Source organism: Oncorhynchus mykiss, chromosome 26, assembly GCF_057628025.1.
Source record: "Oncorhynchus mykiss isolate SJ-2025 chromosome 26, ASM5762802v1, whole genome shotgun sequence".
Taxonomy (NCBI): Eukaryota; Metazoa; Chordata; class Actinopteri; order Salmoniformes; family Salmonidae; genus Oncorhynchus; species Oncorhynchus mykiss.
In genome coordinates this window covers 36127866-36142148 of record NC_143047.1, presented here as the reverse complement: position 1 = coordinate 36142148, position 14283 = coordinate 36127866, and the positions used below count along the sequence as shown (strand labels likewise).

Here is a 14283-nt window from a genome sequence, read left to right as displayed (position 1 = left end):
CCTTACCTGGTTTGCATATTGAGAGTGAGGACAGGACCTACCTTACCTGGTTTGCATATTGAGGGTGAGGACAGGACATACCTTACCTGGTTTCCCTACTGAGGGTGAGGACAGGACATACCTTACCTGGTTTCCCTACTGAGGGTGAGGACAGGACCTACCTTACCTGGTTTGCATATTGAGGGTGAGGACAGGACCTACCTTACCTGGTTTGCATATTGTGAGTGAGGACAGGACCTACCTTACCTGGTTTGCATATTGAGGGTGAGGACAGGACCTACCTTACCTGGTTTGCATATTGAGGGTGAGGACAGGACATACCTTACCTGGTTTGCATATTGAGGGTGAGGACAGGACATACCTTACCTGGTTTGCATATTGAGGGTGGAACGGTGGGAAGCCTTGTGGTATATTCTGTTTCCCTATGACCTTGGATTCATTGGATGGTTTCAGGGAATGTGCTGTAGGAGTGTTGTCTGGGGTCCTCTACCTGGGATGTGAATAGCTGGTTTTCTGTTGTTTTACACCTGTCCTCGTTAACGGAGGAGCGGGTTTCAACTCGCGTCTGTCCCAAGCAACCGGTGGGAGTTGTATGAGTGAGGTTGATGTTAAATCGTCTCTTTCAGGTGAGCATGTCCCCCTGTTAGAGGAGCTAAGCTCTATCTTACATCTTAGGATTGGACTGAATAGACCCTCTGTTTTCTTAGTAGGTCAGTGAGTGTATAGAGATTCTCCACCTAAGGCTTTTCTGAATGCTCTCGAGGTTGATTGATTTATAGTTTTGTAACCGGCCTAAACTCAAACTATGATGGATCTCTGGCACTTTAGCTGGATCGCCCACGTGAAGTCATCAGCATTCAACCAGTGAAGTGTAATTACCATTTTGGTTTAAATGGAACTATAAAAAATCTCCAAATGTAATCAGAGTTTTAAGATAAATCTTGACTGGTTTTACTCTACTCTAAAGATGTTTGTGTTTGGAGAGCATGTACTCATGGAAACGGATTGCTTTACAGTTAACAGTGCCTGTCACAGTTCTTTGGGATATCTAGTGGTGTGTGTGTGTGTGTGTGTGTGTGCGTGCGTGCGTGCGTGCGTGCGTGCGGGCGGGCGGGCGGGCGGGCGGGCGGGCGTGCGTGCGTGCGTGCGGGCGGGCGGGCGGGCGTGCGTGCGTGCGTGTGTGGAATGAGGAAAACACTATTTATCCTCCCTTTCACCTTTTGGCCTCCTATTCTGCACTTAGTTGTACGTTTTGGACTGAACAGTCATTTTCAGGGTTAAAATCTAAAGATCATCTTTGATACATTGGAGCCATTGTTTTTCAATCATTAAAATACTATGTGATTTGAGCATACAGTCTGTTGTAGGTTCTGTCTTAATCATGTCTCTATACACGTATAACGTCTTTCCCACTCAGTCATATTCTGCAAACCTCTTTTGTGTGATGTATGTATTTTATCTCTTCATGCACGTCAAAGATAATAAATCACTCCCTAGTTCTGGTATGCTTCCCTACCGACTAACATTTATCATGCTTGAGAAAGTTGATGAAAAAGTATGATACCAGTACAGTTGAACCCTGTGCCCCTGTATGTAGGATGGAGAGAGAGCGGAGAGCAACAGAGAGAGAGAGAGAGAGAGCGAGAGAGACCAGGGAGAGAGAGAGTCAGAGGAGAGAAAGAGATGGACAGATACCAGTGGGAGAGAGAGAGAGAGAGAGACCAGGGAGAGAGAGAGTCAGAGGAGAGAAAGAGATGGACAGATACCAGCGGGAGAGAGAGAGAGAGAGAGACCAGGGAGAGAGAGAGACAGAGGAGAGAAAGAGATGGACAGATACCAGCGGGAGAGAGAGAGAGAGAGAGAGAGACCAGGGAGAGAGAGAGTCAGAGGAGAGAAAGAGATGGACAGATACCAGCGGGAGAGAGAAAGAAACAGAGAGACCAGGGGGAGAGAGAGTCAGAGGAGAGAAAGAGATGGACAGATACCAGCGGGAGAGAGAAAGAAACAGAGAGACCAGGGAGAGAGAGGAGAAAGAGAAGGAAACATACAATATGCAGACAGAGTGTGCTTTGTCATGTTCTTCACTGACTGAATGTCTGAATCCCCAGATGATCTTCAGCAGAACGCTAACAATGAAAAAAGGCCTTCCTTATTGGCTGTGTTCTGGCAGTATACCACTAATACACACTGCTCATCGCTCTATGGACTAGTCCGACGTGACTAGGTTGTCTAGCATGGCTGCTAGTATAGGATAAACTGTAATGTTCCCCCAGGTGAAAATTGTCTTAGACACACAGTACTGCTGTATACATGATAAACACTGTACATTACATCCTCAACATAATACCTACCCTACACTGAATATTACCCATGTCATACACATTGAACTCATCTCATACAGCAACATACACCATACATATTGCACACTGCCATTCCAGAATGTTCTCTCAGTGGCATACTAACACAGGTCAGTTGGACTTATTGCTGTTCAGGTGTTGATAGACAGGTACTTGATAGACAGGTGTTTGATAGGTAGTTTGTATCTGTTGTAGTAAAACAAACATACTCAGGCTAGGTAGTGCCAGTATGTAATATGCTTGGCGCCACGATATTATCTTTGAATCATAATGCAATTGCGTCACAGATGTGTAATCAGTGCAAGATAAGGTTAAACGCATAGACACAGAATTACTAGAAAGGACATTGCCCATCAGACCACAGCAATATAACTAGTATTCCATTTCTGTGGTTAAAAGGTTGTTTTGTTGTTCCATTTCGACCTGTAGACGTGTTTGGTTGGTGGTTCCATTGTCTCCGCAAAGTCATTGTGATGTGGCGTTGTTGTTATGTTTTTGCAGGGCAGTGAAATGTACTGAGTTACACACTGACTATACAGAACACTGCAGAGAGCCCTGGGATGTGCTGAGTTACACACTGACTATACAGAACACTGCAGAGAGCCCTGGGATGTGCTGAGTTACACACTGACTATACAGAACACTGCAGAGAGCCCTGGGATGTGCTGAGTTACACACTGACTATACAGAACACTGCAGAGAGCCCTGGGATGTGCTGAGTTACACACTGACTATACAGAACACTGCAGAGAGCCCTGGGATGTGCTGAGTTACACACTGACTATACAGAACACTGCAGAGAGCCCTGGGATGTGCTGACATCAGCAGTGATGTCATCAAAATGGACCCCATGGGGGCAACGAGTCTCACACACAAATGTGAGCACGTCACACACACACACACACACACACACACACACACACACACACACACACACACACACACACACACATCAGTGTGAAAGACTAAATGACAAGAAGAGTAAATAGTCTGCACTCGTTTAGGGGCGTGTGTGTGTGTGTCATCAGATCTGCCCAGGGCCATAGAGGCCCCCTATTGATATTGTTGACATTATTCACTAGTAGTTTGTTTTCCCTTCACATGAATCAGTCGTACGTTAGGGATTATCAACTAGATTCAGCCTAGGGATGATTACTTCCTTGAGTGGATGGTTCGGGTGTAGACTGCATATTGACCGCAAGAAGCCCAAACCAATATAATATGTGACTATGACATCATTTCAATCCTTGCTTGGTTTGTATACGCCACGGCTCTGCTAGGCGTGGGAATACTTGGGAACACATTTACAACATTAAAATCACTTGGAGCTGATTTCGTGCTGTTTTTACAGTCTTATGTCCAACAATAAATAAATAATTGGGCTGAAAACTTGGGGGGCCTAATAAAACCCCCCATTGGGGGAACCCTGCTGTATGTCAACTCACTGCCATCTGGGATTCGAAGAACTCCATAACTCTTGAACCATGACTTGACCACTAGGGGTTGTGATCCGTTTCAGCGTTGACCTTGGTTTAGAAAAAACGACATAGAAAAAAGTCTAGTCTGTGATTTACTGGGATATATGTTGCTAGGCTGCAGCCCTGGATTTCATTGACTACCACTGCCAGTGATGTTTTCTCTGCTGACGTGTGTGTGTTGGACTAGGTGTGGGGAAGCATCTTGAGAAAGAGGCGAAGGCTGTTGTGTCAATATTTGTATTGGAAATAAAGAACTGCATGTGCACTTGACTGGAGTGACCTAGGTTATACACACCCACACTATCTACACGACCTATAGCACTGGTGTCCAACGAACTCATCAACTCATGTGCACTTGACTGGAGTGACCTAGGTAATACACACCCACACTATCTACACGACCTACAGCACTGGTGTCCAACGAACTCATCAACTCATGTGCACTTGACTGGAGTGACCTAGGTTATACACACCCACACTATCTACACGACCTATAGCACTGGTGTCCAACGAACTCATCAACTCATGTGCACTTGACTGGAGTGACCTAGGTTATACACACCCACACTATCTACACGACCTATAGCACTGGTGTCCAACGAACTCATCAACTCATGTGCACTTGACTGGAGTGACCTAGGTAATACACACCCACACTATCTACACGACCTACAGCACTGGTGTCGAACGAACTCATCAACTCATGTGCACTTGACTGGAGTGACCTAGGTTATACACACCCACACTATCTACACGACCTATAGCACTGGTGTCCAACGAACTCATCAACTCATGTGCACTTGACTGGAGTGACCTAGGTTATACACACCCACACTATCTACACGACCTACAGCACTGGTGTCCAACGAACTCATCAACTCATGTGCACTTGACTGGAGTGACCTAGGTTATACACACCCACACTATCTACACGACCTACAGCACTGGTGTCCAACGAACTCATCAACTCATGTTGTAAAATGGCATCAAATCTGACTGACAGTGAATGAATGCACTCTTGAAATCCGGAACTAGTGATTTATGAACAACATGTCATGATCAATTCCTGGTTAATAAATAAAGTACATGCAAATGCAAACTTTACCCAATTCTAAGTTCAACCCCTTAACTGTAATCCTATTGGTTCAACTGCCATGTCAGTCTGCCAGATTAGAACAAACACCAACATTTGTTTTTCTCTTGGACATCATTGCACAGAACAGCATAGAATAGAACAGAATAGAATAGAACAGCAGAATGGTGTACTGCAATTTGACTTTGCTACACTCTTCACCTTCTTTAACAAAACACACAATAACAGCAGCCATGGGGCGGACAGTGGCTCTGTTTCCTCTACTGCAGATTCCATCTTTAAGGGTCAATCTGCGATTTGGGACTTCTATTTTTTAGACTTATAAATTAACGGTATATACAGATTGTTTCTTGAAGAATCTAACTTTTATAGGTGCCTTATCAGCTTAGTTCAATTGCCTAACCCCATCAGAACACAAAATATTAGTTTGTTTGTTTTACTCTGTTGTTTGTAAACAGTGTACTTGTAAACAAACTGTATTACTTCAAACACATGGTTAAAGCTGCATTCTATAGCTTTGTGCTCAACCTGACAGAATTCAGATATAGATGGGAGTTATAGATCTGTCATTCTATAGCTTTGTGCTCAACCTGACAGAATTCAGATATAGATGGGAGTTATAGATCTGTCATTCTATAGCTTTGTGCTCAACCTGACATAATTCAGATATAGATGGGAGTTATAGATCTGTCATTTTATAGCTTTGTGCTCAACCTGACAGAATTCAGATATAGATGGGAGTTATAGATCTGTCATTCTATAGCTTTGTGCTCAACCTGACAGAATTCAGATATAGATGGGAGTTATAGATCTGTCATTCTATAGCTTTGTGCACAACCTGACAGAATTCAGATATAGATGGGAGTTATAGATCTGTCATTCTATAGCTTTGTGCTCAACCTGACAGAATTCAGATATAGATGGGAGTTATAGATCTGTCATTCTATAGCTTTGTGCTCAACCTGACAGAATTCAGATATAGATGGGAGTTATAGATCTGTCATTCTATAGCTTTGTGCTCAACCTGACAGAATTCAGATATAGATGGGAGTTATAGATCTGTCATTCTATAGCTTTGTGCTCAACCTGACAGAATTCAGATATAGATGGGAGTTATAGATCTGTCATTCTATAGCTTTGTGCTCAACCTGACATAATTCAGATATAGATGGGAGTTATAGATCTGTCATTCTATAGCTTTGTGCTCAACCTGACTGAATTCAGATATAGATGGGAGTTATAGATCTGTCATTCTATAGCTTTGTGCTCAACCTGACAGAATTCAGATATAGATGGGAGTTATAGATCTGTCATTCTATAGCTTTGTGCTCAACCTGACTGAATTCAGATATAGATGGGAGTTATAGATCTGTCATTCTATAGCTTTGTGCTCAACCTGACAGAATTCAGATATAGATGGGAGTTATAGATCTGTCATTGTCATTGAAGCATTTCCATGTATACTATTTCTATGCTTCCCCTCTTTAAGTTTCCTTTTCGCGTTTTTTTACTTAGCCTTTCGTACCCCAGGTTCAAACTGCTGAAAATACAATGTTTTTTGGTTGTTGAAAATATATTTCACAGCGGTTTAGATGGTACAATGTTTGCAAACAATGTAAACAATGTCTTTGAGGTGCTGGATATAAAAACCATCTATTCAGCAAATGATTGAAAGAGACTCTGCACACTGCAATCTTGCTCCCATGTGGTTTATTGGCGACATTGTTTCCACTTTACTTTAGGTCTTCATCAGGCCTCACTTGATAACAGTGGTGGCTGGTGGCACGTGAAATCGGAAGACGAGAGCTTAGTTTGGCTGGAACGGAATAAATGGAATGGTATCAAACACTTGTTCCATGTTTTTGTAAGCATTCCATTCACACCATTTCAGCCATTACTATGAGCTGTCCTCTCCTCACCAGCCTCCTCTGTTCGATAACGTGATACCTATTGACATGTGTTTTCTAACATAACCCTCCTCTTCCACCCCTGTGTCGTTAGGATGATTGACACCCTATATGAGTGGATCTGGTGGGACCGCTTCTGGCTGCCAGTCAACCTGACCTGGGCGGACCTAGAGGACAGAGATGGGCGTGTCTACGCCAAAGCCTCTGACCTCTATGTGACGTTGCCTTACGCCATAGGCTTCCTACTGGTCAGATACCTGTTCGAAAGGTGAGCTTGCTGAACATATAGGGGCAGTTTCCCAGACAAAGATTAAGCCTTGACTAAGAAACATGTTCTCCTGTAGTCCTGGTTCAGTTAGTAGAGCATGGCGCTTGCATTGCCAGGATTGGGGGTTTAATTCCCGGGACCAGCCATACCTAAAATGTATGCTCACTTGACTGCATGTGTCTTTGGATAAAAGTCTGCTAAATGTCATGTACAGTGTAGTGAAAAAGTATTTGCCTCCTTTCTGATTTTTGATACTGAATGTTATCAGATCTTCAACCAAAACCTAATTGTAGATAAAGGCAACCTGAGTTTACAAATAGCACAAAAAATATGGATTCTTATTTTATTTATTTAATTAACAAAGTTATCCAACACCCAATTCTCCTGTGTGAAAAGAGTAATTTCCCCCTTGCACTCAATATACTGGTTGTGCCACCTTTATCTGCGATGACTGCAGGCAAACACTTCCTGTAGTTGTTGATCAGTCTCTCACATCGCTGTGGAGGAATTTTGTCCCACTCTTGCATGCAGGACTGCTTTAACTCAACGACATTTGTGGGTTTTCAAGCATGAACTGCTCGTTTCAAGTCCTGCCACAGCATCTCGATTGGGATTAGGTCTGGACTTTGGCCAGGCCATTCCAAAACTTCAAATGTGTAGCTTTTTAGCCATTTTCATGTAAACTTGATTGTGTGTTTTGGATCATTGTCTTGCAGCATGACCCAGCTGTGCTTCAGTTTCAGCTCACAGACGGATGGCCTGACATTCTTCTGTAGAATTCTGTGATACAGAGCAGAGTTCATGGCTTCTTCTATTAAGGCAAGTCGTCGAGATAACTGATTTGTGAGGCAGCAAAGCATCCCCAAACCATCACACTACCAACACCATGCTTTACAGTTGGTATGAGGTTCTTACTGTGGAATGCAGTGTTTGGTTTTCTCCAGACATAATGGGACCCATCTCATCTAACCAGTTGACTCAAGTTTGCCAAAAAGCACCTGGAAACACCTGGATGATCATCAAGACTCTTGGAAGAATGCTCTATGGACAGATGAGTCAAAAGTATCACTTTTTGGACGTCATGGGTCTATTAGGTTTGAGTGCCTTGCTCAAGGGCACGTTGACAGAGCCTTGTCGGCTTGTGGATTCGTACCAGCAGCCTTTAAGTTACTGGCCCAATGCTCTAACCACTAGGCTACCTGCCACACATTGCAGCTAAAAGTGGCACAACCAGTTATTGAGTCTAAGGGGGCCTTACTTTTTCACACAGGGCATTGGGTGTTGCACTTTGTTTATGAAATAAGTATGTAATTGTTGTGTTATTTGTTCACTCGGGTTCCTTCATCTAATATTAAGATTTGGTTGAATATCTGGTAACATTCAGTATAAACAATATGTGAAAGTAGAGAAAATTAGCAAATACTTTTTCACATCACTGTAATATATTATATTTTGTTGAATGGAGATTTTCCATTGAAATGGTTTCTAGTCCAGGACAATGCTGTGTCCAGAGAACCGGCTCATACTCCGTGCTGTTTATATACTACTAAACCATGTTTAGTTCAAACCTCTACCTCACTGTCTCCCTACACCATAGAATTCCTACTCATCAGATACCAGTTTGAAAGGAGAGCTCGCTGAACAAAAAAAGCCCCTTTTATAGGTTGCTACAGGGAAGTAGATGTTAAGTTACAATTTAGCCTGCTTTGCTACTGTGTTTGTACGTGTGTGCATCTGTGTGTTTATTCAAGTTAATTTAGTTGGAGGCAATGATTCTCGTTTGCCGTGTAGTTAATCTCACCTGTGGTAACTTGCATGTGCCTACAAGGTAAAAATTCTACCAGTTTTGAAAATGAAAAAATCTGAACATTCTGCTCCATTGTAAAGTCCAATATATTTGACTGCGTCTGTATGTTGTCCCCCAGGTTGATAGCCACGCCACTAGCAGCCTCAGTGGGGATCCGGGAGAAGGCCAGACTGAGAGTACTAGACAACCCCATCCTCGAACTCTACTATCTCTCTCACTCCAGAAACCCTGGCCAGGTATTAACCCTACACATTAGAAATCACACTTACACCTTTTACATATAGACCTAATTATTAGTGTCAATATCAAACATCATTGCACTATGAGATCATACACATTCTAATGAATAGTACAAATCCTGCCCATCTGTCACTCTGGTCAAACCCTGCCCATCTGTCACTCTGGTCAAACCCTGCCCATCTGTCACTCTGGTCAAACCCTGCCCATCTGGCACTCTAGTCAAACCCTGCCCATCTGTCACTCTGGTCAAACCCTGCCCATCTGGCACTCTAGTCAAACCCTGCCCATCTGTCACTCTGGTCAAACCCTGCCCATCTGTCACTCTAGTCAAACCCTGCCCATCTGTCACTCTGGTCAAACCCTGCCCATCTGTCACTCTGGTCAAACCCTGCCATCTGGCACCCTGCCTATCTGACACTTCTGAAATCCTGGTTGGAGGATGCTGATGCTCTGACCAACTCATTGGCCATGTGGTTAGAGTGTCAGCCCTGTGATTGGAAGGTTGGGGGTTTGATCCCTGGTCTAGTCATACCAAAGACAACAAATATCTCCTGGCGCTGCTCTGCTAGGGAGACAGCATTAAGGAGCTGGATTGTAGCATACGGCACTGCGATAGAAATTCAAGTACATTTGGTTGGATTCAAGTTAATTCACCTGTCCAGGGGGTGTACTTGTATCATGGGGGATGGGCTCCGGCCCTGTGGGCCATTCTGGCTCAGACAGGAGTACTATCATACAGTATATCTGCTGTTCAGACCTGTGATCGTGTACATCACCCAGATGTCCAGCTAACCAACCTCTAATGCAGATACTGTGCTCCAGGCCAAATGTTTTGGTCCATGACTCACCATGTGGTCATGAGGGATGTTAATGTTTATCCACATGACTTTCGCCCTTTACCCATCTCTCCACATGAGGTGTGTGTGCGCGAGCGTATGTGTAAGTCTTTGTGTCAATGCGTCTATATGCACTTGTGTGTGTACGCACACACATTTGTGTGGCTATGTGTGCTCGTGTGTGTGAATTTCCACACATCTGCGTGCATCTGCGTGCGTGTGTGTGTGAGCCTCCTGATGTGTGTATATCATCAGACGGTCCTGACAGTCTTTGAAGGGATTATTGAAACCTCACACCACGAGACCTCTCTCTCAGATCTAAATACCCTGATGGTTATTTTGCTCATGGTCCAGTGTCTTACCGAAATCTCAAGTAGCCAGCGAAATGAAACAAGTAGCCAGCGAAATGAAACAAGTAGCCAGCTAGTGGGGACAAATTTGCCCTACTGAAGTGATGTTGGTGACATCTGATTTACCCCAATGTATTGAAGTCAACTTAGCATAAGGGTTAGTAGTCCTGTTTAGCTGGCCGCTGGCGCTAATCAAACACACTTGGTTCTGAACTCTGTCTGTCTGTCTGTCTCCCTCCCTCCCTCCCTCCCTCCCTCCCTCCCTCCCTCCCTCCCTCCCTCCCTCCCAGGCAGTTATAGATGGTCTGTCTAAGAAGAGCGGCTGGTGCGTTAGGCAGGTGGAGCGCTGGTTCAGAAAGAGAAGAAACCAGGATCGTCCCGGAGTACTGAAGAAGTTCAGAGAGGCTAGGTAAAACTGCGTGTTGTGTGTGAGAGTATGCTTATTTCACATGTTCACCTTTCACTCAGTAGTGTTTTTCTTCTTCTGATATTATTGTCCCTTGTCTGTCTCGGTCTCTGTCTCTGTTTTGCAGTTGGAGGTTTGTGTTCTATCTGTTGGCGTTAATTGGAGGAGTTGTGTCCCTGTATGATGTGAGTAGTAACTCTAGTGATCCTCTGCTTCACAAACACAAGTATTTACAAGATAGCAATTCAGTGCGTGTGAAGAGATTTCAAGATGTGGAGTGAGGTTACTGTGTCTTAACTCTGTTACATTCAGTACCACCAAAACACACACCAAAAACAAATTCCTAACACTTTATGATATGTTATACACATGAAATTAACATCCTCAAAGTAGAACTTTAACAGGTTGTCCCGGGTAAAAGCAGGGAGAAGGTCAAAATGGAATAAAAATATTATCTGAGCTGAGCTGAAATGAAGAACTTATTTTCAGTCCTTCTGCCCTGAAATGAAGGAGGGGAGAGGCGGATAAGGGGGAGAGGGGAGGAGAGGACAGAGAGATGAGCTCTATGGGAATTTGACAGTGATGGCTTCAGCAAGTGTCTGAAGGCCTCGAGGGCAATGCCAGTTGAAATTGAAAGCATCATGATGAGATTGGCCTGTGATGTTCTTTAAAGATTTCACTGCATGTTTCTCTTTTTGTTTTGTATTTCAGAAAGAATGGTTTTATGATACGTGGGAAGTGTGGAATGGATTTCCAAAACAGGTGTGTATGTGTGTGTGTGTGTGTGTGTGTGTGTGTGTGTGTGTGTGTGTGTCTGTGTGTGTATGTGTGTGTGTGTGTATGTATGTGTGTATGTGTGTGTGTGTGTGTGTGTGTGTGTGTGTGTGTGTGTGTGTGTGTGTGTGTGTGTGTGTTTTCTAGTACTGAGCAATTAGTGCTTTTTGAGGTCAGTTTGATTATTAATAAAATGATCAGGATTTTTGGTTTCTGTGTGCATTATGTGGATTGAATGCTGAAACAACACAGAATAAAACAGTGAATAACACAGAATAAAACAGTGAATAACAGTGCCATGATAGTAGTGACCGCCCTACTGCATCGCACAGTTCAGGCTTGATCTGATTTCTCTCTAGAGAAACTGCACATTGACCTCACAGAAAAAAATCGAATAATTGAACTGACGTTGACCAATTAGTTGTTACATTTGGCTAATCGCTCAGCACTACTGGTCATTTACCAGGGTGATTTTGAAGAGCTCTCACACTCCCCTTACTCTTCTCACGTGTCTCCACACTAGTATAACCAACCAGGAAGAAAAACAACATATCATACTTGAACAGGCGCAGCTTGGCTGACGTTTTCTAACCATGTCCAGATCTCTGAGTCACACATAAAACATATAAAGCTAGTTGATAATACTGAATCTCAGGTCCAAAATACACAGGTCCATATTTAGTAGTGACACTGTTTTTAAATGTATCTTTAACAAGTGGGGGAATGTGTGGCTTAGATTGTTTGTTCAGTCTTTACTGGGTGCCAGGTCCTAATCAAAGGAATGATGATGTCACCCAAACTGGAACGGAGACAATAGGATTATGTTTGATCAGGCTCCACACCTAACAATGTTGCCTGGGGTTTAAAGCAGGTCACGTCCCAGATGGCGCCTCCTATTGGCCCTGGTCAAACGGAGTGCACTACATCAGGACTAGAGTGCCAATTGGGATGAAGGCATAGCTTGTTCGAGAGATTTTGGATGTGTTTTATGTGATCGTATTTGCAACAAAGAATTCAACACAGTTGGTAACTACTTGGTATCCAACTTGTTGGCCTACTTAGTAGGGCTAATTTTGATGAATCCCCAAAAATAAAAAGTGATATTAGATAGACTAATTATTATGCAATTGCAATTTTAACCATGTAGTTGCTAAGTAAATACCAACTGTAGCGTAGTGTAAAACACCATGTAGCTCTGGTGCCGTATGTATCAATCAAATTCAATGAATCAAATGTATTTATATAGCCCTTCTTACATCAGCTGATATCTCAAAGTGCTGTACAGAAACCCAGCCTAAAACCCCAAACAGCAAGCAATGCAGGTGTAGAAGCACGATGGCTAGGAAAAACTCCCTAGAAAGGCCAAAACCTAGGAAGAAACCTAGAGAGGAACCAGGCTCTGAGGCGTGACCAGTCGGGTGCCGGGTGGAGATTTTAACAGAACATGGCCAAGATGTTCAAACGTTCATAGATGACCAGCATGGTCAAATAATAATAATCACAGTGGTTGTAGAGGGTGCAACAGTTGGCTCAGTTGGCTTTTCATAGCCGAGCATTCAGAGATAGAGACAGCAGGTGCGGTACAAAAACAGCAGATCCTGGACAAGGTAGCACGTCCGGTGAACAGATCAGGTTTTCATAGCCGCAGGCAGAACAGTTGAAACTGGAGCAGCAGTACGACCAAGTGGACTGGGGACAGCAAGGAGTCATCAGGCCAGGTAGTCCTGAGGCATGGTCCTAGGGCTCAGGTCCTCCGAGAGAAAGAGATAGAGAGAGAGAGAATTAGAGGGAGCATACTTAAATTCACACAAGACACCGGATAAGACAGGAGAAATGCTGCAGATATAACAGACTGACCCTAGCCCCCCGACACAAACTACTGCAGCATAATTACTGGCGGCTGAGACATGAGGGGACGGGAGACACTGTGGGCCCATCCGACTATACCTCCGGACAGGGCCAAGCAAGCAAGATATAACCCCACCCATTTTGCCAAAGCACAGCCCCCACACCACTAGAGGGATATCTTCAACCACCAACTTACTACTGAGAAAAGGCAGAGTATAGCCCACGAATATCTCCCCCCAGCACGAACCCGAGGGGTCTTGTGACTGTAGCGTACGTGTAGGTATGTACGGCAGGACCAAATCAGAAAGATAGGTAGGAGCAAGTCCATGTAATGCTTTGTAGGTTAGCAGTAAAACCTTGAAATCAGCCCTTGCCTTGACAGGAAGCCAGTATAGAGAGGCTAGCACTGGATCAAATTTTGGGGTTCTATTCAAGATTCCAGCAGCTGTTTTTTAGCACTAACTGAAGTTTATTTTGTGCTTTATCCGGGTAGCTGGAAAGGAGAGCATTGCAGTAGTCTAACCTAGAAGTGACAAAAGCATAGATTCATTTTTTGGCATCATTTTTGGACAGAAAGTTTCAGATTTTTTGCAATGTTACGTAGATGGAAAAAACTGTCCTTGAAACAGGGGACTCTAAGTAGGATCTGCTGATCTATGACCAGTTGTCCCCTGTCCATGTTGTCTTATTCATTGTGATCTAAAAGTCAAAACTGATCTTAAATCATCACTCTACTCTAAGATGCTCGATGGCTACACAGCCCCTGATTTCTTTGCCCCAGCTAGAGGCACTGTCTCCGTTCTAAATGGCTCCCTATTTAGTGCACTACTTTTGAACAGAGGCCTTTGCACTGTGTAGGGAATACGGTGCCATTTCAGACGCAAACACTCAGGCATAGGAGAAGGGATTTGGAGAGCTC

General features: G+C 43.8%; 1 protein-coding gene across 2 annotated transcripts in view; it reads left to right on the top strand.

Moving 5' to 3' along the window:
* The window catches only part of LOC110506178 (ceramide synthase 2), a 31601-nt gene that overhangs the window by 300 nt on the left and 17018 nt on the right, over positions 1–14283 (top strand). Inside the window, exons 1-6 of one of the 2 annotated variants that reach the window (XM_090222883.1) lie at positions 35–144; positions 6930–7103; positions 9029–9146; positions 10627–10745; positions 10870–10927; positions 11454–11504. In XM_090222883.1, the coding sequence (XP_090079009.1) occupies positions 6931–7103; positions 9029–9146; positions 10627–10745; positions 10870–10927; positions 11454–11504 (519 nt within the window). In that variant the 5' untranslated portion in view covers positions 35–144; position 6930. Of the gene's footprint in view, positions 1–34; positions 145–6929; positions 7104–9028; positions 9147–10626; positions 10746–10869; positions 10928–11453; positions 11505–14283 lie in introns of those variants that run through there. The other variant, XM_090222884.1, reaches the window with a different exon arrangement.